The sequence below is a fragment of the Pollicipes pollicipes genome, unplaced genomic scaffold (assembly GCF_011947565.3).
Source record: "Pollicipes pollicipes isolate AB1234 unplaced genomic scaffold, Ppol_2.1 Scaffold_7261;HRSCAF=8764_pilon_pilon_pilon, whole genome shotgun sequence".
Taxonomy (NCBI): Eukaryota; Metazoa; Arthropoda; class Thecostraca; order Pollicipedomorpha; family Pollicipedidae; genus Pollicipes; species Pollicipes pollicipes.
Window position 1 is genome coordinate 62,706,209 of NW_023597054.1, and position 21,190 is coordinate 62,727,398.

General features: G+C 52.9%; 2 protein-coding genes across 2 annotated transcripts in view; one reads left to right on the forward strand and one right to left on the reverse strand.

Moving 5' to 3' along the window:
• The first annotated feature begins 9,144 nt into the window (after positions 1–9,144).
• Positions 9,145–16,401, forward strand: LOC119111715 (protein BCCIP homolog). The gene is made up of 8 exons (XM_037235521.1): positions 9,145–9,166; positions 9,348–9,457; positions 9,837–9,989; positions 11,213–11,329; positions 11,898–12,088; positions 15,255–15,408; positions 15,817–15,975; positions 16,381–16,401. The coding sequence occupies exons 2-8, from the start codon at positions 9,353–9,355 to the stop codon at positions 16,399–16,401; spliced, it is 900 nt and encodes a 299-aa protein (XP_037091416.1). The 5' UTR covers positions 9,145–9,166; positions 9,348–9,352.
• A 364-nt stretch (positions 16,402–16,765) lies between these two features.
• The window catches only part of LOC119111716 (peripheral-type benzodiazepine receptor-associated protein 1), a 76,558-nt gene continuing 72,133 nt past the window's right edge, over positions 16,766–21,190 (reverse strand). Inside the window, exons 35-37 of the mRNA XM_037235522.1 lie at positions 19,493–19,518; positions 17,254–17,485; positions 16,766–16,911 (exon numbers count right to left, since the gene is read on the reverse strand). Of these exons, the coding sequence (XP_037091417.1) occupies positions 16,766–16,911; positions 17,254–17,485; positions 19,493–19,518 (404 nt within the window). The remainder of the gene's footprint in view (positions 16,912–17,253; positions 17,486–19,492; positions 19,519–21,190) is intronic.

Below are 21,190 nucleotides of genomic sequence, written 5' to 3' on the forward strand. Positions count from 1 at the left end.
TTGTAAATATTTTGATGTTGCAAGTCTGATATCGACCTGCAAGTTTTTGGTGATTTCGAGTCCCTCTTTTTTAGCCTAACTTTGACTTTGATGGATGACCTTGAGAGATCAGGACCTGTTGACAGACACTAATTCTTTCTGTGGTGAATATTCTGGCACTGTTGAGTTTAAGATCAGCGGGTATTTTTTTGTGGTATGGAGTTCCCCGTCCTTTGAGCCTGAATTTAACCTTCAAAAATGACATTGAAATCAGAACTTTTTAATGGATGCTAGCTTTGTGCTTGTGAGTGTTTTGATGCTTGCAGGTTTAAAATCGGCCGGTAGTTTTTTGATTAATATCAAGTTCCTCATCTTTGACCTTCCTTTTGACCTTGAAGGTTACACGATATTGCAAAATAAGCGTCGTTGTCGACGTTCTCATGCCATAATTGACCTCGAGATCTTTTTGAGAGAAATCGAAACTCATCGCAGAATAAATCACAAACTTCACGGCCATTAAGGGCTCCTGGTAAGTGCAATAAGACTTAAGACTACCAATAAATAAATGGACAATCTCGAGCTTACATGCTGAAATGGGTCATTTTCGGACCTGAGATGCTCATGTACGAAGCATAAAATGAACTATTTCATAATTCAACAAGGGCCTTACTTCAGTCTACGACGGGCCCTTTCCAGACTTGATAGGACCCTGTCTGTGCTCACGATGGGCCGCGCTGAGACCTGAGACGACCCTCCTTAGTTTGCGACAGCCTGGGCCTAACCAAAGACGGGCCCTTTTGAGCCTGCAATGGGCCCTTTTCATGCAGGAAAAGGTCCCCTGCCTTGCCTCAGTCTTATTTGCGGTTTCCTGCCTTGAGATTGACCATTGCCGGGCCTGAGATGAGGCCTCTAGCATCTACGCTTACTTTGATTGCACAGTAAACAAACCTCTCCCAAAAATCCCGGGGAGAGGGGGCCATTTGGGCCGCCTGAAATCTGGGGAATAAGAAAGTTTGGGCCCTTATCCCATACATGGGGGACAGCTTGTCCCGCGAATACACCACCACCACTGGCTTTCTGAGCCAATGACTGAGTAAATCACCAACTTCACGGACGTGGGTCCTATGGTGTTTCCGGGGGACCTATACGCCGCCTTGCAGGGCCATTCCGATCGTTAAGGAGCCTTTCACGTTGTTTTTTTATTTTTTTTTTCTGCGTTTGCTCAGAGAGCCCTGCGCTTTTGCTGGGCCCTTCCTGCTAGTGTGCCGGGGCGCTCTTGTCAATCAGGGGCCTTCCACGGATTCTTTCCATTCGCCAGGAAGACTCTGTACACTATAGCCGGGACCCCATATGTTAACGTGCCGGGGTATTCTCGGTTGCTCAGGGGCCCTTTAGGTTGGTCTCGGTTAACCTACCGAAACATTCGCGATATGCTCCTGGACGCTCTGCATTGGTCTAGGGCGCTTCCAATTCTCTGTCACCTGCTCAGGGTCCTACACTCTTGTCGGGAGCTTTTCTGATAACCTGCTCGGACAGATTCGATCGTTCAGGGCTCCCTACATTGAGCCTTGAGTACTTCCTTTTTGAATGGAGGGCCCTACGCACTTGTCAGGGATCCCCTCTGTCAGCCTCCTCGGACACAATGTATTGTTCGGGGCCCCTGCACATTGGGTCTTGGTGTTTGGATTAAGGGCCCTACGCTCCTACCGGGGGCCATCTGATAACATGCTCGTGTACACTTCATCTTCTGGGGGCCTCCGCACTGGGTTTTGGGTACTTCTTATTTGAATGGAGAGCCCTATACGATATTGAATGGAGAGCTCTATACGATATTGTCCAAGGCCCCATCTGTTAACCTGCTCGGGCACATTAAATCATTCCGGGGCCCTCCATGCTATGTGTTGGGTGTTTCTAATTTGAATGGATGGTCCTATGTTCTTGGCGGACCCCACTTAATCAAGCTGCTCAGGCTGGTAGCGAATACAGAGGTGGGGGTGGGGGGGGGGGGGGGGGGGCACGGGATCATGCCCCATGGACCTTGCCGAGGGGATCCACATGCTTTGAAGGGCCCATAGCTGGCCGAGCAGACGCAGTTTTGTTAAAAAAAAAGAAAAAAAAGAAGAATACATTTAGCGTATTCGGGCTTACAGACGACCAAAGCGGTTACAAGCGAAAGTAAAAAGTTCATAAGCAGACGAACGTAACTCTTCGATGAATAAAACAGTATCAATTATGACATTTTTGTGCGTTCATTACGCTGTCTAGAGACCTTACGCTGTTGCCCGGGCCCTATGTGTCCACATATCGGGTCAATCTGACCAATGAGGAGCCTGTCACGTTGTCCTTAATCTCTTTGCATTGTCCTGTAGGGCCCAACGCTGCTGTTAAAATTATCTGCTTCCATGCCTGGCCACTCTTGGTCAATCAGGTTTTCCTCTACGAATTGTCTCTCAGTTGTCGGATTGCACTCAGTTGTACAGGGGCCCTTCATATTGGTGTCAGTTTAATTCCACTAAGATCAAAGGAAAGATCAAGAACATCAAAGGAAAATCAAAGGAAAAGGAAAAGCTCAAAGGGAAGGGAACCTCACATCACCAATAAATGACCGACCAATTTTAAATTCGTAAGCAGAAGAATATTAACAAGTGCAAGAAAAAGGGTCCGTCAAAAGGTCCTGACATCCCATGGTCACCCTTCATGTTCAAACACAACTTCAAAGGGGGTGACCTTTGGCGATTTATTCAGCGATTTATTTAGCGACGATTAGTTTCGCTTTCTTTAAAAACAGGTCTCATGGTCAATTGTGGCACGAGAACATTGAACGCGTCGCGTTTATTTTGCAATATCATTAGACCTTCAAGGCCAAACTCACGCTCAATCGGACGGTAACTCGATGCATGCAAAACATTACCGACCGATTTCAACCTTGCAAGTGGCAGAATATTCAAAAGAGCAAGAAGCAGCGTCCGTCGAAAAAGTCATGACCTATCAAGATCACCTTTCAACGTAAAATTCAGACCAAAGACGGGGAACTCAATATCTCCAAAAAGGTCTCCCGATTTTTGATTTGCCGGCAGCAGAATACTCATCACATAAAAAACAAGCGTCCCCATAAAATCCTAACCTCTCAAAGTTGCCTTTCAAAGTGGAGCTGAGGATCAAATGATTGGGAACCCTATATCACCAAAAAATTACCGGCCTATTTAAACTTTTCATGCATCAACACTCACCCACGCATGAGCTAGCGTCCGTTAACAAAACCCCGGCCTCTCAAGGTAACCCTAGTTCGCTTGCGCTTGCGAATATTCTGATGGCTGCAAATCCACAATCGGTTGTCAAGGTTTCGGTAAAAAGGTCTCGCCATCATGTTGCCTTGCTTTTGAACTTGAAGGTTGCATGATATTGGAACATAAACGTCATTTTCGATACATTCGTGCCATAATCAAATACGTAGCGTGCTTTTAGAGAAATTGAAGTTCTCCGCTGAATAAATCGCTAAATGAATCTCCGAAGCTCTCTGTTATTTCAACCTGAGAGTGGCCTTCATGGGCAGCCTCCGGATGTCAAGACATGAAGACGGGTGCTATTTTATGCGCCGGTGAATATTCCGGCGGTTGAAAGCTGAAATCGGCCGGTAATTTTTTGGCGATATGGATCAGTTCCTCGGCATTTGAACCCTAGTTTGACCGCGAAAGATAGCCTTGAGAAGTCAGGACTTTTTGACGGACGCTTGTATCTTCTGTGGTGAACATTCTAGCGCTTGAAAGTTTAAATCGGCGGTATTTTTTTGGTGATATGAAGCTCCCCACCCTTTGAGCCTGAGTTTGAACTTGAACCGTGACCCTGAGAAGTCAGGGTTGTAAGAAGGACACCAGTTCATGCGGTGTTGAATATTCTGGTGCTTGAGACGTCAAAATTAGCCGGCGATTTTTTGATGCTATTGGGTTTCCTGTACTTTGATCTTGCTCTTGATCTTGAAAGTCATGCGGTGCTTTAAAATAAACGGCACTTCGATGCTCTCGTGCCCCAGTTGACCAGAAGACATGTTTTCAGAGAAATATGAACTCCTTGCTGAATAAATCGCTGAATAAGCTGCCAGCTTCACAGTCATCCTTTCCTCCACATATCGCGAATTCACGAAATCATGCTTTTCTTTTTTGCTATGACGCAGACGGATATGCTATAAGAAGCTCAGAGTAAGAGCAGGGCAAGTGTCAGAGAGCATCTATGTGTTAGTCAGTGAATGTTTGCGTAGTTCGGCGAGCACCGCTTCGAGGTTTAGAGGCACTGGTGTTCCGCTCCTATTGCGGCCCGCGCGGCCTCATCCCTCGCACGAGGTGCCTGGGGCAGGAGGAGGGTAACGCAAGCGTCTCTAAACGACGCTCCCAAACTACGCAAACATTCACTGGTTAGCACGGAGGTGTTTCCTGTAACACCTAACGCTGCACCCTTCTTACAAAGGGAATGCTCTCACCGCTGAATTGCTCATTCATGACGTAATGAACAAATCCATGGCATGTTGAACACATATCCCGCAAGCCTAACTTGATGTGCACAGTGAGAAAGGCCCTTAAGCAATAATCGTCACGCCATTGCAACTAACCTAAACAACATGGTAATACAGACAATACAAATACACTCTGAGTAATTTCTTATACCCACCTATCGCAGTTATGGACCAAATCTGCCTGGGAACCGTCTGACTCTGGCTCCCTGCTGTTCGCCATGACCGTTCGAACACAGTTGCCGTACAGACACTGGGATCCGGGACCTGGACGCACTCGACTGGCGACTCAGACGGTTTGGTGGTTCTCAGGTTGGCGCCCGGTTACGGAGGGACGGTGGTGACGCGGGCCGCGGAACATGTGACCTGCGTGCTGGGATGAGGCACGAGGTCGGTATCGCTGTAGTCGTCGGCTCATCACACTCCAGCCGGGGCCTGGGCTGGTGCGGGATGCGCAGCTCCGGCCTCTGCCGGCTGATTCGCAGCCGCGGCTTGGGCTGCTGCAGGACTCGCGGCCTCAGCCTCCTCAGGCGGACACACAGCCACGTCAGCCCCCTGCGTCACTGGCAGATGCAAAAATGGTGCTGCTGATTCAGCCGATACAGCTGTCTGTTTGTGGACATCGACACGGCCGGTGTCCGTGTGCCCGCCTGAATCGGCACCTGGCGCTGCGACTGTGCCGCCTGGCTATGCGGCCCCGCGGCCGGCACACCCCGTTGTGTTGATGTTACCGACGGCGACTGCTGCTCTGCAGTGTCGCCGTTACGAGGCCCTTACCAATTATGGTGGACCACGAGTTTCCTGCGCCTGCCGTCGCACAGCTGGATGTGGAATTTAGTTCACCTGTTTGGGCAAGCACCGCCGCCGGTTTCCAGGGCCGACGAACTTGTGGTACTCGTCTCGGGCGGGCACTTTTCGAAACATGTACACTGCGTCATCCGCCTGGTGGTGGAACACGTTTAACTTGCAGCCGTTCATATCTCGGTTTGGGGCGATGGTCGCCTCTGTGCGTTGTCACGCGAAGTTATACTCTTTCTGCAGTCCCAGGCGGAGGTGACCCGCGTAGGACGAGGCCGTCTCATGTTCTGTTTCAGCGGTCGTTTAAACCCGACCTCGGCCGGCAGTCGCGGCTCTCTCCCCAGCATTAGGAGGCACAGGTGGAGACCTACGCTGCCATGCACTGCACTCCGATAGACGAGGAGAAAAAATAGAAAATGTTCTTGCCACGCGCGATGCTTGTTATCTAGGTGCCGAGAGAGCATTTCGAGTATGACTTGATTTAATCTCTCACACACCCCACTTCCGGCTGGCCAGCCCGGTGACGTCTGTGTTTTGTTGATCCCCAACAGACGGCACATTTCTTTCAACACCTTACTACGTAAATTTGCTACCTTATCGGAATGAAAACATTGTGGCACGCCTCAGCGTGAGATAAATTCTTTGACCAGAACAACGACCACCTCGTCAGCCACTTGGGATTTCAATGGATACACTTCTACCCATTTGGCATAATGATCGATCTCCACTAGCAGGTGTTTGAACCCGTCCTCAGTCTCCGGCAGGTGCACCAAGGGATCAATTGTCACTTTCTCGAGAGGTGCTTTGGCGCCAAGGTTGCGCAGGGCAGTGCGCGGTTTTGGCGTCGGCATGTCGCGAGTGACACACTTTTCACACGTTTGACAGCGTTTTGACGGGCGGCAGCACACAATTTCATGAACTAGAATCGGTTGTGAACGGTTTTTGTAAGTTTCTGGGCGTTGAGGTGCCCGCCTGTCGAACTTGCATGCATTGATTCCAGAACTCCGTTCACCAGCTGGTTGACCAGCACGACTTGGAATTCCTCTACATTTCTCACCCCTGTCCTCTCAGTGTGACAAAGGAGGCCCTCTGACACCTTGAAGCGAAAAACTGCCTAAAGAAAGCTTTCTCGCGGAGATTCGCTGGAGGGTCTAAGAGCCTTTCCTCGTCTTTGAGTCACTGAATGGGGGTCGAAATTGCTGAGTCTCTTACTTGCTCCTCCCGCAGGAAGGCAGTTGGCCGGGATGTCGCATTTGGTGAGCCGTCCCATTGGACAATGTCCACCATGTTGTTTGGGGATGGGTCCTGCACAGCTGACCCAGACGCTGCCCGGGTGGCCCTTGACGCGGCGCCGGGCGGCCGGCTGTCCCGCCCCTGACTGGGGCCGGGGCGACGGTGGCAGACTCCGCCCCACCGAGGGACCCGTCATCGAGAAGGGGCGGGGCATGTGCGTTTCCCATGGCGGCGGCGGCGGGGGCGATGTCAATTGCATTCACGGCCGCTTCGCCGCCACAAGGAAACGAAATTTTTGGAAGGACCGGGCTGTCTGGCGGGCGACCTCTCGGGTCGGCGGTGGCATACGAGACATCCCGTCGGCATCGGCACATCGGCCAGACTGGGGCGGTGGACCACAGTAAACTGGATATTGCCCAGTGTTTCCAGCCATCGGGCGAGCACTCCCTGACGATCCCTGAAGTTTAACAGCCATTGCAGGTTGCTGCGGTAGGTTCGCAACCCAAACTTAAGTCCTAACAGTAAGTGACGAAAATGCGTCATAAACGTGACCACCTCTAAAAGCCCTTGTTTTGTCATCAAATGATTCTTCTGGCTTTTTGTGAACGCAGCGCTTGCGTAGGCTATCACGCTCTCTCGTCCATGTTGCACCAGGAAAACGTAGGTCCCACTCCCACCGTCGGATGCGTCCGTGTTCGGGATGAAGGACACTGCGCCGTCTTCAAATCGAGGCAGAGTCACCACTGATGCAGAGCTCAGCAGGTCACTCAGCTTGATGAAAGCTCCTTCAGCTTAGGGCGACCGGTAAAATGACGCATATTTTTGCACCAGTTGCGTCAATGGTGCGGCGACCTTGGCGAAGTTGGCCGTGTAGCGGCGAAGTAACCAGCCAATCCCAGGAAGCAAACAGTCTCTTTTTGGATCTGGGCACTCGCCAGTGCACCACTCCCTGTACTTTCTCTGGATCAGGACCGGTTCCGTCTTTTGAGACTCGGTGATCCAGGTACGTCACCGCTGTTCGGAACAGCTGGCATTTTGCCGCATTTAGAGTGAGGCCTGCACTGCTGAGGCACTTGTGCGCTCTCTAGGCGCTGCAGGACACCACTAGCCAAGTGACCATCGAGAACGATGCGTCGCCATTAAAATTACTTCCGCATCAGCATTTTACGATTTACTTCGGATGGGTGCTGTCAGGTATATGAAACCGGCGTAGCAAGCATAGGGTTACGCCGAAATTACTTCAGCCTGCAGGAAGTAAACAGGAAGTTCCTTTCATGAAGCTAGATGCTGGTCATCACGTAACAGGCATGTCCACCGCGGTTAGAAATGTGCGTTCAAGAAATGGTTGGAACACAAAAGGTAATGTGGGCCGATGCATGATTTATTTGCTCAAATGGGCCTTACGGTGACGCGTTGCCAGCTGCGGAACATATTGTGCTAGTAATCGTCATATGACGCTTTATTTACTTTTTCAACTTTTATGGTGATAATGCTTCAGGTGTGATTTGGTAAAAGTGAATCAATATAAAATGAAGACCAGTGATGTCATACCCTTAGCTGATGCATCATGGTCTCCATTGAGGACCACATTGCGTACATATATCTGTGATTTGTCGGTGGGCAGACATCATAAACGTCGTATTTATCTATGGCAGGTATGTAAGGTAAGACTGAAGCCACCATGTCTGGTTAAAAAATACATGTAGTGTTGGATCGATACGAACTACTATCAGTGACGTCACAGCGTTCCTGATGCGTTGCGGCGCCCACTCAGTTCAACTCGGCGTGCACCTCGTGTTGTCGGCGGTCCTGGTAGCACCAAAGGGGTGTAGGTGTACTTTCCTTCCTAACGTTAGGAAAAATCATTGCGCACCATTCGTCGTGTTCAGCTAAGCTAGCCTGACCTGACCTGACCTGACCTGACCTGACCTAACCTAACCTAACCTAACCTAACCTAACCTAACCTAACCTCCCCACCCTATATCCCCTTCAACCCAGCATCTCATTGGCATCCATGTTCCATGCCATATATAGGTGCCATATAGTGAGCTTTTATTTAGCTGCCATGATCTCATTTTGCTTTACATTCCCCACCCAATCCCCCTGCAACCCATGGTCCCGTTGGCGTCGAGGATCAAATTTCATGGATTCTTGCTACCTTGTCCCGGTACATTTTTATGGTTCGCAGAAAATATGGTTTATAGTTATAGTATGGTTTATATAGTATAGTTTATAGTCATAGTTATGGTTTATAGCATGGTTCGCAGTTAATGTGGTTTATATGGTAAATATGGTTATGGTAAATATGGTTTATGTTTAGTAAATATTTTTATGGTTCGCAGTTAGGTTATGGTTGTCCTGCCTTAAACATGACGAATGGTTTACTTTGGTCCCGTACATTTTGTACAGTTCTTGGTACGCAGAAATATTGTATTTACGCAACGGCAACGCGGAAACGGCGCTGGGAAGTCCAGGCGGCGCGGTGCGCGCGGCGCTCGGGGGCCCGCCATCGAAGTTATTGAAATTCGAAGGTAGGAGCATGATTCTACCTGTTTTGAGATTATTTACGATATGTCATGCCTTAAACACGACGAATGGTGTACAATGATTTTTTCTAACGTTAGGTAGGAAAGTACACCCTGACCACCAAAGGTAGAGAAAGATGGGATTTTGCTTCGAAATGTCTGGAGTGGCTGCTGATACCAGTATTGTATGGGTTCCTTGCTGGATTGTTGATTCAGACTCTTTTGGGAAGTGCAAGGGCTCTGTCCCTTGCCAGCGATACCACGTGGGGTATGGTGGCCACAGCTTGAGAACTGATATTTTATTGCAGTCGACATGAGTGCCAAAAGAAGAAATGTTGAAGTAATGGATGCTGATAGCGATTCAAGTAGCTCTGAATCTGAAGGAGATCCTGAGCTGCAAAAATACGTTGACCAAAATGTAAGTACATACTATGTTTACATTATTTTGTCACTCGCTGATCCTACCGACGGTTATATGAAATTACGCCAACCAGAGCTCATGATGTAATGTGCACAAATTTAGTGAAATTGTTACTTTGGATCAGTAACTTGTTTGTTACCATTGCTGTTACCCTTCCTTGTGCTGTGAACAAGATTGCATGTGCCAAAGCTGTTGTGACTGCAGCTGAGGCTAGTTGGCTGTAGATGTTAGTAACAATAAAATGCAGGCAATTTCATGCACCATTATGTGCCCCCAGTTTTGCATCAGGATTCATCTATGGATGCCACAATGCCCCCAATGTACCATGACTGCACTGGTTTATATTCTTCACCCCTGACTGTTGAGCCTGCCGCAGGTGATGGTGGACTTTGAGGGCCGCTGCCCGACACAGACAGACTACCATGGCATTCGGCAGCTGCTGCTGCCTCTGCTGCCTCGTGCTCACATCAACTGGGGCGAGCTGGCTGATACTATCATCAGCCAGAATTATGTGGGCAGTGTGCTGAAGGTGTGGAATGTAATGTTAGTGAGGTTAGGAGAGTATCATGTTAAATGCTGAGAGAAATGAGGTGAAAGCAACATTCAAAGATATTCTATGACTTTCAGGAAGCATGTCCATATCCCACCAGGTGATCCCATTCTATGGTGGGTGTATCTCACACTATTTTGGTATGAACATGATTGAACCATATTGTTACTGTTATATATGATTGAGGCAGGTATGTGTCCATCAGAATATGTGAGACATGCAAAGGAAGTGTCCAACCTTTGGATATACTCCCAGTACGTACTCAGGTAAAACTTCAGGACCAGGGATCAGAACCACAAATTGACTATTGCCATGTAATTGCACTGGTTAATGGTGCAGCAGTATGAAAATATAATGAAAATTGATTTTAATTTGATTTTAGTCCAAATTATTTTGTTAATGTTTCACTACCACACCACATCTCTCTTTGTAGCCCTAGAGTATGGTCATACCAATACAGCAGAATCTGCAAAGGACTGTCATCAGCTATTACGGACCAGATTTACCACTTTTGAGGTGTTTTAACCTACACATTGGAAGCCAGCAGACTGAAAAGTGTCAACTATACTGATATGAATGATGCCATTGGCAATGAACTTTTGTGACTGGACACAGGGCTTCCACATAGGCTTGAGCTCTACCACTGTAGTGGCTACTTCAAATTGACATTCTGGGCTTTTCAAGATTTCAAGGAAACTGGTATAACTGATCAAATTAGACATCTGATGTAGAAACAAATGAGAAGTACAAAACAGTTGGCATGCTCCCTTTAACAAAACTTCTGATGAGCATCCTTCAAGTACCAGTGCTCTGGGAAACATTGGCCACTGTTGCTATTAGAGTTGCAGTTAGAGTGAGAAGATTGTACAATAACACTGCCACAATTTATCCCCAATTGTTGCCCATGACACAACCTAAATTCCTTGAACACTGATTAAAGCTTTTATTGTCTTTCCAAGATCTTTTGGTCTGTAATTTTGCTTCATTGATGCTGTAATTATTGTGCAGGCATGCGGCACCTTCTACTGTCAGCGTCCAATGAGCTGAACCCACGCGGTTCGCGACTGCTCGACGACAGCTTCCCAGGCGCAGCGCGCCCCGGAGCACTCGCTTGCGCCGTCGCTGAACACTGCGGGCGTGTCCTGGCATAACTGTCAGCAAGATGAACTCGTGTTGATCGCTGCGCCGTGCTCTGTCGTCAGCAATGCGAGCTAGAGGGTCCTGACGCGGACGACGACGACGAGGAGGATGCCATGGACGCCGACAGCGACAAGGAGGTGTACGGCGTCACCACAGTCATCAACCTGACGGAGCGGCGGGTGAGAGGCACACCTCAGAGTGGCTGGCGCCCGGCGCCGAGGTCAGCACCGGGCTCGGTTTCCAACCAGTGGGGCGGCGGCGTGCGTTACCGGGCGTGCTAGTTCCGTTGTGCAACACCAGGTGACACCAGTGTCCTGTTCAGCCTGCTTTTTAGCCCGAGCATGTGGATTGTTGCCACGTTGGATGTAGGAATGGTCTTGCTAAATATATGAATGTGCTGGCTGTGTTGTTGGAGGGTTAGGGGGAGGAGAAGGGAGGGAGGGGGCATCGAGTTCATTCTGCCACATACACATGGTTTCCGTCAAGGGGATCTGACATTTTACTGCCTTTATTTTATGGCAAAACTAACAAAGATGTGTCATATGTGCTCATTGATCTCAGTCATGCCACAGTTGTATTCTAGATTTCCCTAGAACCTGCTGTTGTTGTTTTTTTTTGCTCGATCTTGCCCTTATAAACCATTAGCGCGGCTGCTGACACTGCGCCTGTCCGCCGCCTCCCGTGCGCGGACTCGCGCCGTCAGCACCTCCGGCTCGCAGCACTGACGCGCGGCTGGCCGGCCGGCAGGAGTTGGAGGCGGTGCGCCAGCTGACGCAGACGCTGCTGGCGCGCTGTAAGGCGAGTGGTGCGCCTGAGGCCGTGCAGCAGCGGTTGGCGGCCGTGCTGGGCTCCACCGCCGAGCACACCGGCCTGATCATCAACGAACGCTTCGTTAACATACCCATCCAGATTTGCATGCCGCTCCTCACCATGCTCAGGTGCGCTCAGCTGATTTCATCACCTCCGTTTTGTTCGCCATGGACAAATGCCGCTGGAGTTGACAAAGTCCACAGACGAAAAAGTCGATAGGGATAAAAGTCAAGACGAAAAGTCTAATGGGTCAAAAGCCCACATGAAGATCACGAACCTCCAGTAAGTGCCTATCATAACACACTCGCCATCGTAAAGACAGCTTGAAACGCGTAGATCTGACAATATAATAGGTTTGCTCTATACCGTCGCTTAACTGTACGACCGTAACCGTCTAACCGTAACCGCACGTTATGCAATATACCTCCTGGTGTATTGCAGGTCGATGACGGCGTAAGAACTCATAACTCATAATGCCGAACAGAGGGGTGTCGTTTCTTATTCAGTTCACGGAGAGCTGGAGCCCCCCCCCCCCCCAACTTTGGGAATGAAGGGTTGTGTTCGGGGAGAAGCTCCATTTGTTGGGTTTGCATTTTCCCCCTAACTGATGCGCTTTTCTCTTCTTTGCCCCCCTCCCCCAACTCATTTGCAGACTACGCCCCTGGCTGAAAACCCAGAAGTTCAAAGGAGGTGTTTCGCTTTTGTATGGGGTTTTGAACCGAAATAGTTTTCTTGAAGATCATTCGGTGCAGTTTCCAGCCATGCCGTTCGTAAGTTTTGAACCCGTCTAGTTTCCGAGCTACACTCCCGCGAAAATGTGCGGACTTTTTGGGAGACTGTTTCAAGGTTACCCGGGCATTCATGACGCCATAATAACTTTATTAGAATCCTGCTATTCCATTAGTCCTGTGGCGATTAAGGTCAATGAAAATATAATTTTCGGGTCATTCACATCTGGCGTTCGTGAGCACGATTTCCAAATATCACGGCCATCAATTGGCTCTCAATGAATGTTTTGCAAAGTACGATGACATAATCAAGCAATGCGTATTCAGGAGCCCATTATCGAACATGAATTGTGTTGTCTTTAGCAGCATTTTTCTTTGCAAAGCATGCCAATACTTTAAGATGGGCTTATTTTATTATATGTAATGCTTCAACATCTTCAAATGCGGAATATTTCCTTTAAGGCCTTCCGCAATGGTATCAAGTACCATAGGTTCGTGTCTAGAACGGCTCCACACAACGGGGATGTTTTGGGGTTGCATAATGCAGTTAACTGCCGACACAGTCACACAAGACACCTTCCTCTGTCCTGAGGCTGCCCTGTATACCCCACCCCTGTCACTCTTCCTAACGTGATACGCCGGAATATCGGGCCCTCGCGCCGTCGCGCAGCCGACGCAGCAGCGAGATGAAGTCGCGAAACGATTGGTGCCGTGATTTTGGTGCCATATTTTGGCTCTTGGGTGTCAGCTTTCCCGGAGGTTAACATTTGTCTGGACCCGTCCTGTCCCACCCAACAGGGCCATGCTCCGTCCAGTCCTGCCTGTCCGGTCCGGCTCCGTCCGGTTCCGTCCGGTTCCGTCCAGTTCCGTCCAGTTCCGTTCGGTTCCGTTTGGTTCGGCCTAATTCCGTCCGGTTCCACCTGGTTCCGTCCGCTTCCGTCTAGCTCCGTCTGGCTCTGTCTAGTTCCATCTGGTTCCGTCGGGCTCCATCTGGTGTCGTCTGGCTCCGTCTGATCCTGTTCTGTCCAGTCTGGTTCCCTCCGACTACGTCCGGTGGCGTCCGATTCTGGTCTCATCTGGTGCCGGCCGGCTCGATCTGGCCCGTCCCAACTGGTCTGGTCCGGTTTCATCCGATCGGATCCCATGTCGTCTGCTCTCATCCGGTCCCTTGTGATGTGATATATTCCCCGTCCCGTCCTGTCCCGTCCTGTCCCGTCCTGTCCCGTCCTGTCCCGTCCTGTCCCGTCCTGTCCCGTCCTGTCCCGTCCTGTCCCGTCCTGTCCCGTCCCGTCCTGTCCCGTCCCTTCCCGTCCCGTCCCTTCCCGTCCCTTCCCGTCCCTTTCCGTCCCGTCCCGTCCCTTTCCGTCCCGTCCCGTCCCGTCCCGCCCTGTCCCGTCCTGTCCCGTCCCGTCCCGTCCCGTCCCGTCCCGTCCCGTCCCGTCCCGTCCCGTCCCGTCCCGTCCCCCGTCCCATCCCGTCCCCCGTCCCCCGTCCCCCGTCCCCCGTCCCGTCCCGTCTCCCGTCCCCCGTCCCATCCCGTCCCCCGTCCCCCGTCCCCCGTCCCCCTTCCCGTCCCCCTTCCCGTCCCGTCTCCCGTCCCGTCCCGTCCCGTCCCGTCCTGTCCCGTCCCGTCCCGTCCCGTCCTGTCCCGTCCTGTCCTGTCCTGTCCTGTCCTGTCCTGTCCTGTCCTGTCCTGTCCTGTCCTGTCCTGTCCTGTCCTGTCCTGTCCGTCCCGTCCCGTCCCGTCCCGTCCCGTCCCGTCCCGTCCCCCATCCCGTCCCCCATCCCGTCCCCCGTCCCGTCCCGTCCCGTCCCGTCCCGTCCCGTCCCGTCCCGTCCCGTCCCGTCCCGTCCCGTCCCGTCCCGTCCCGTCCCATCCCGTCCCCCGTCCCCTTCCCGTCCCGTCCCGTCTCCCGTCCCCCGTCCCATCCCGTCCCCCGTCCCCCGTCCCCCGTCCCCCGTCCCCCGTCCCGTCCCGTCTCCCGTCCCGTCCCGTCCCGTCCCGTCCCGTCCCGTCCCGTCCCGTCCCGTCCCGTCCCCCGTCCCGTCCCGTCCCTTTCCAACTGGCTCTTCCTGTGAGCACCTTTATCTGCCATCATACCAAGCGTTAAATCCGGACGACTTCTGCTTTAAATCACCCTGACTAGAAGTGTTATTACTTGTCATAGTTTACGATTAGTCCCGTCGATGTTCCGTCTTTCGACTTCTGCCGTTTCGACTTTTATCTTTTTCTATATTTTTGCCTGCTGACTGTTCTTTTTAAAAAATGTCATCCCTTTGAACTTTTTTCTCAATCGACACCTTTATCCTTCTACACTTTTGTCCTTTTAAAACTGTCGTCCTTCGACTTTTTCTGTTCGACTTGTGTCCAATTCGACTTTTTGGTCCGGAGCCTGAGCGTGCAGACCTGTGGTGCTATGTCATGGCTCGACAGCTAACCCGCCCGCTGTAGGCCCGGTAACTGCTCATCTGACTGGAATGTGGTCGTAGATGGACCACTGTCACCCGCTGGCTCAACTGATCTGTGCATAAAGGCGTACTGAGTCCGTGTGACGGTGGCGAACAGGGATGAAATCGAGGCGGCCGCCAAGAAGATGCCGTACAACTTCACCCACTATATCGTCATAGCAAAGGTGCATCGGGCCAAGAGCAAAAAGAAGGCAAAGGTACATGACGCCAAAACCATCTGGGTCAACGGCGAGGAGGAGCTTCTCGATAAGGTATGCAGGGCTATGTAAACTGTAGTTGTGAATTATGCTACATCATTGCAATCTGATATTCGCACTGAGCAGCAGGGGCGATATGCTGCAGCTTGGGGTTTGGCTAAATAAATATCTGTGACATTGGAAGGTGTTGCTTCTTCATAATCCGTCGCCAACAAGTACTCTGCCATTTTATGTGTTGCTACCGCTGGCTCCAGTTGTATGATTAATAATGTGTTGACATTGTGCTGCACGGTACCCTGGCAACTTCGGTCTCAATTTTGAATAAATGGCATGATTCCGTAATTTGCGAGAGATGCGCAGTCCACATCCGTTGGATACCATGCTCCGTCGTAGAACCCGACTCACCGCGCTGTCAGCGTGAGGCGGGGAGCACCAGCGACCATTGCCGCCGCCGTCCGTCAGGCGGCCGAGTGCAGCTTCGAGTTCAGCGTGGCCTCTGAGACGGACACGGCCGTGGACGGCGGCTGGACGGACCGCGACACGCTGCTGACGCCGTACCGGCGCGTGCTGCTGCTGCCGGCCGGCGCGCTGTCGGAGGCGCTGGAGCAGATCCGGCGCGCCGTCCAGACGCTGCCGCAGCCCAGCTGAGCGGCCCCGCCGCCGGAGCGGACCGTGACCTGACACTGGCCGCACCCGGCCGCAGCCGCCAGCTCAGACTACACCCGGATGGAGCGTCGGAGGCGGTCCGCGCCGCCGGCGGGCCGTGGGACCTGCCGCCGAGCTCCTGTCCTGTCGACAGGGCTGTGCGCCGGGTTGCCCGTGACCTGCGGTGCTCGATGCCTTGTGTGTGTGTGTCGACTGTCGGTTGTGCACGGTTGACACTGCTGTTGAAGCCACCTTACTGCTGTAGTGTGGCATCGAACCTTTGAGGTACGTGAGGGCCATGAATAGTGCTGCGGCCTTTGGACATGTCAGGTCATGACCGCGGACATCATATGGCATCGTGCATCTTCGTTTTGCTGCCAGCTGCGTGGTTCTGGCCGCTAGACCGTCATCGTTCGGTCAAGTCGCCCACCCGCGTGTCGCACGACTCCATTCGGAATAAATATTTATTCGTACGACTATTCAAAATCACTGTAACATGATATATCGACGTATGAGAGGAACGCACCGCTAGCACGGCCAGCCACGCGCACCCGCGCGCTGCCGGCCCGACGCTGGCACCGATGGCTCGGGGCTGATGAAACGAGAACTACTGACCAACACTGACGAGACGATATTGGACTGTGAGAGGCGTCCGGCTCTGCGGGCCGCGGCCGGCCGGCAGATGTCCGGACAGGCGCGGAGGACGGCGTCCCCGCGAGGACGGCGCGTCCTCCGGCGCTCCCGCGCGCCCACACTGCGCAACACGTCAGACGAACACGAGGGTTGGCACGGTTGGCTCGAGGCAGAGTAAAGAGACACGAGTGAAGTACGCGGTTTGCACGAGAAGCTGGTAGCGGGCGTGGCCGGGGTGTGCGGTGCGAGTCGGGCGCGGACAGGGGAGATGAGGTCGACCTGGCACGCGGCGAGCGCGCGCCCTCAGCACGCGCTCAACAACGGGAGGCCAGGGCCGCGGCGCGCCCCGCTGGCATGATATGTACATGACGCCGGTCCGGGTGGGCCCAGCCAGCGGGAGTATCACACGCCGGCAGCGGGCGCGGACGGCGCAGCCCGGCCGGCCGGCCCGCCCTCACAAGCCAAACCGCTTGAAGATGAGCTCCTTGCCCTTGGACATGATGCCCTCGACGGTGCCGCCCGCCTCGCCCGTCATGCCGCCCAGCTTCTGCATGAGGTTGGCGGCGGGCGGCGCACCGTGCGCCGGCTCGGCCGCCGCCGCCGCCGGCGCGGTCTGCTCGCCGGCCGCCGCGCCGCTCGGGATAACGAAGCTGGGGGCCTTGGCCGCCGTTAGGCCGCCGCCCAGACCCTTGATGAAGCCGCCCGGGCTGCTCAGGCCGCCCAGCAGCGACGGCTTGGCATCGGCGGCGGCCAGCGGCGGCGGAGCCCCGTTCAGCAGCCGCCTACCAGCGCTGGCGGCGTCGGAGGGAGTGGTCGCGCTCGTCGGCTCGCTCTCGCTCCTCGGGCCGGCCGTCTGCGGACAGCGACCCGTGTCAGTCGTCGGCACGCCGCCGGAGCGCCGGCCCGGCCAGCGGCACACTTACCTGACCGGCGATGCATGGAAGTGGCCGTGGGGCGTGCATTTGTTTCACAATGTTCCATATTTCACATGACCTGTACGGCTGCATCGGTTTCAGGGCAGTTCGATAAGAACACGGTCGCGTAACTCCTGGGCACGTGAAAAGGTGCGAAAACAATGATGCAAACCCTTCGTCCTGTGGTCTTGAGCCTGGGTAGTTTTTTATATGATGAACACTATATAAAGCAAGTTCGTGTGGAGGAAGCAAATAGTGTAAGCCACAAAACTAATGTCTCACGTTTTTAGGGTTAGGTCATGCGTTGCACACACAAGCACAAATACTACAATGCTGTTGGTGGCAATGAGCATCATGGCAGCCTGTCTATCTGCTAGATCGCAGAGTCGCATGCCTTGCGTTTTAAGTTCCCCATGTGGCACGTTCTACCAAATCAAAGTATGGCATATGCAATGATCAAAGGCTTCAAAAAAGGAGAACATAAAAACAACATGCTGCTAGGCTTTCAGGAACTCTGCCCGCTTACAGCAATACCCCTTAAAAACGGTCCGTTAAGTATGCGAAGAGACGTACAACCTATTCACCGTTATCGGTATGTACATACTTGTTAAAGTTTGCAGCAAACTGGTGTTCACTCTCGCCAGGGCCATTTGAAGCATTCAGTGGTAACCCATCACTATTTGGGATGACTGGCAGGAGTGTAGCTTTCTGTTCAGTTGAGGAGTCTCCAGTCCTGATTTTTGAAAAAAAGTGGGTCAAAAGCCAGGAAGAAACCAGTTTGTTGGCGTATTCTGGTTGTGGGTTTTGTGATATTCCACTTTACTTCCCCTCATTTTGCAAAATTACGGCCGCTGATGACTATTTTTATTCAGCCTTTTGGTCTCGCATATCTTATCAATGATTATTCTGTGAGCTTCCACTCTGCCTTTGCTTTGCATGCAGCAGCGGGTCTTCCAGTCTCCAGATTTCGTGCACGGAAGCTACATGGTATGTCAGGAATTTTCACGTTAACATGTTCATGTCACCAATTTTTTAAAATTTATTCGGTTAGCTTTCAATATAAAGTATCAGGATGAAAAATAAATGTCGTTGCATGCGGTAATTTGTATGGTACAGCCTTTTCAAATACAGAATGGCAGCTAGGTCTAGCAAGAAACAGGCACATCTCTCCCCATCACTGCCTGCCAATGTCAGCATCAGCAGTTACCACTCGGCCCAGCAGTCACTAGACGCTAGCTCCAGCAACCGCGGCACTAGTTCCGGTATGGCTACGTGCTATTACCAGCAATCACTAGGCACTAGTCCCGGCAATCACCAGGCACTACTCCCAAAAATCACTAGGCGCTGGTCCCAGCAATCATCGGGCACTAGTCCAAGCAATTACTAGGGGCTAGCCCGGCGATCGCCAGAAGTCGGTCCCGGCATTCCCTGGGCCTGGTCCAGGCGACCGCCAGGCGGTACTGCCAGCGATCAGCAGGCTCTAGCCCAGGCAATCACAGGACACTAATCCAAGCAATCACTAAGCACTAGCCCGGCGATCGCCTGAAGTCAGTCCCGGCAATCGCTAGGCTTAGTCCCGGCGACCACCAGGCAGAACTGCCAGCAATCACCAGGCCTAGCCTCAGCAATCACTTGGCACAAGTTCCGGCAATCGTCGGCTGCCACATTCACTGGCATCGGAGGTGGCTAGCCGGCAGCAGCAGAAATTGCCCGGCACCAGATTGTGCTCAAGCATTGGTTCAACGGCTACAGTGCCGCACCGATGACAAGCGGTCGCCTCGTGAGCAGCGACCGTTGTTCCACCGGTGCAGTCACCGGCTGCCACCGGTCACAGCAACCCCCGACCGCCAGCCGCAGCCAGCCGGCCGCCGGTGGCGACCGTCGCCTTGCTAGTCGCGGCGATCTCTACTCTACCGGGGAGGCCGCGTTGCCCTGCCCCCACTTACCATGAAGCCCAACAGGCCACCTAAACCTTGGCAAACGAGAGAGAAAGAGAGAGACAGAGGGGTGTGACTGACGGCCGTGGCGAGCGGGCGCTTACAGCCGCGGCCGGAGCGACCGACACCGGCTGGACGGTGGCGCCGCCCGGCAGCCCCTGCCGTGCCCTTAAAACTGCGACGGGGGCCAGCGCACCTCCGGCGGTGCGAGCCGCCTAGCTCTGACACCGTGACGGGGCGATGACGTCAGCGAACGGGCGCCAACCCGGCTGCTTCTCGAGCACCAAGAGGTCGTCAACGGACGGGACACGTACGTCGGTGTGCGGGTGTGCTTAAGCTTCTACCATCTCAGTGTCCTTTGCGATTGTGCACTAGGGAGGAGAATGTAGCACGCATGACCAACCTACCACCGGAATCTGTCTTTTCTGTGGGCGCGTACTAGACGAAAGTAAAACGTGATCGTAAGTTAAAAATACCAATCAGTTGGCGGTATAGTATCGCCATGGATCAAAGCTCTGCAACTCGTAGTACCACGTGAAAGTTGAAACAGATGACGCGCATCGTTGCGCTGTGGTCGATTGCTGTCGGCTGTTCACAGAGATTCACCGGTTGCATCATTTAGGCACCGGCTGGGGTGGCGACACAGAGCAGACCGCGCTGGAAAAGCCAGCGACAGCCTTGCCACTGCGCTGAGGTCAGCGCAAGTTTTACAAGACGGCGCGTTTGACAGGCGGAGAGCACACGACAGCAGAGGTGACTTACTATGGCGGGGGACCTGCGGCGTCAAGGCAACGTGCCACGTGCGACGGAACAGGCCACAGACAGGCAGGCGGTCGGGCGCGAGCGGGCGAACGAATGGGTCCCGGTTCGGAAGCCGTTCCATGCCAAGCTGAGACGGTACCTGACCAGACTTACCGGGGGACTGATATCAGGCTCGGGTCTAAAGTCTACGTGAGACATGGGATGATCTAAAGGGAGAGACGAAGCCAGAACACGCCGTTAGTAGCATCAGTGACAGACGAAAGAGGTATCGGCAGAGAGATAGGAAGGCATCGTACAGACATCTGGACGCTGCTAAAAAGGATAGTCAATCAGGAGGTGCAGGGATGATAACAATATAGGAAATAACGCAGATGAAGAACAAAAGTTATGCTAGTAAGCTCCAAACTGGACCTGACCAAATTTTCGCCTATAAGACCACAATAGGAATATGAAAAGACACGATCAGGCTGGATTTGAAGAAGACAAAGATCAGGGTGACGGTAACAAGCAAACGATTACAAGGGAACACCCAGGGAAACAAAACACTACTCGACTGCAGACAAGACATCGAGGTGCAGCCGGCAGAGGGTCCTGGTCAGAAGAACGCATATTCGGAGCACCAGTATCCTCAGAATGGCGCCCGTGAGTGACAAATTCTTGTGCTCATGGAACTGATGGGCCGGCACACCGGGCTGCTCCCCAAATACTGCCGCGAACCTGGGCTGCTGGTCACAGTCTGCCTCCACGAGGAGTCGGTACTGCCGTGCATGGACGGACATCACAGAGGGCTTTCATTGGCCGGTGGAGCGGCGCCGCCGCCAGGGCATGCCACAGGGAAGGCGGGGCTAACCACGTGACGGCCGCGACGGCCGGTGGGCCGGCGGCTCTCGCGGTGATGAGGGAGCAGTGCTGCTACCGGCAGCCGGCGAGCCGTGGGGGCACAGA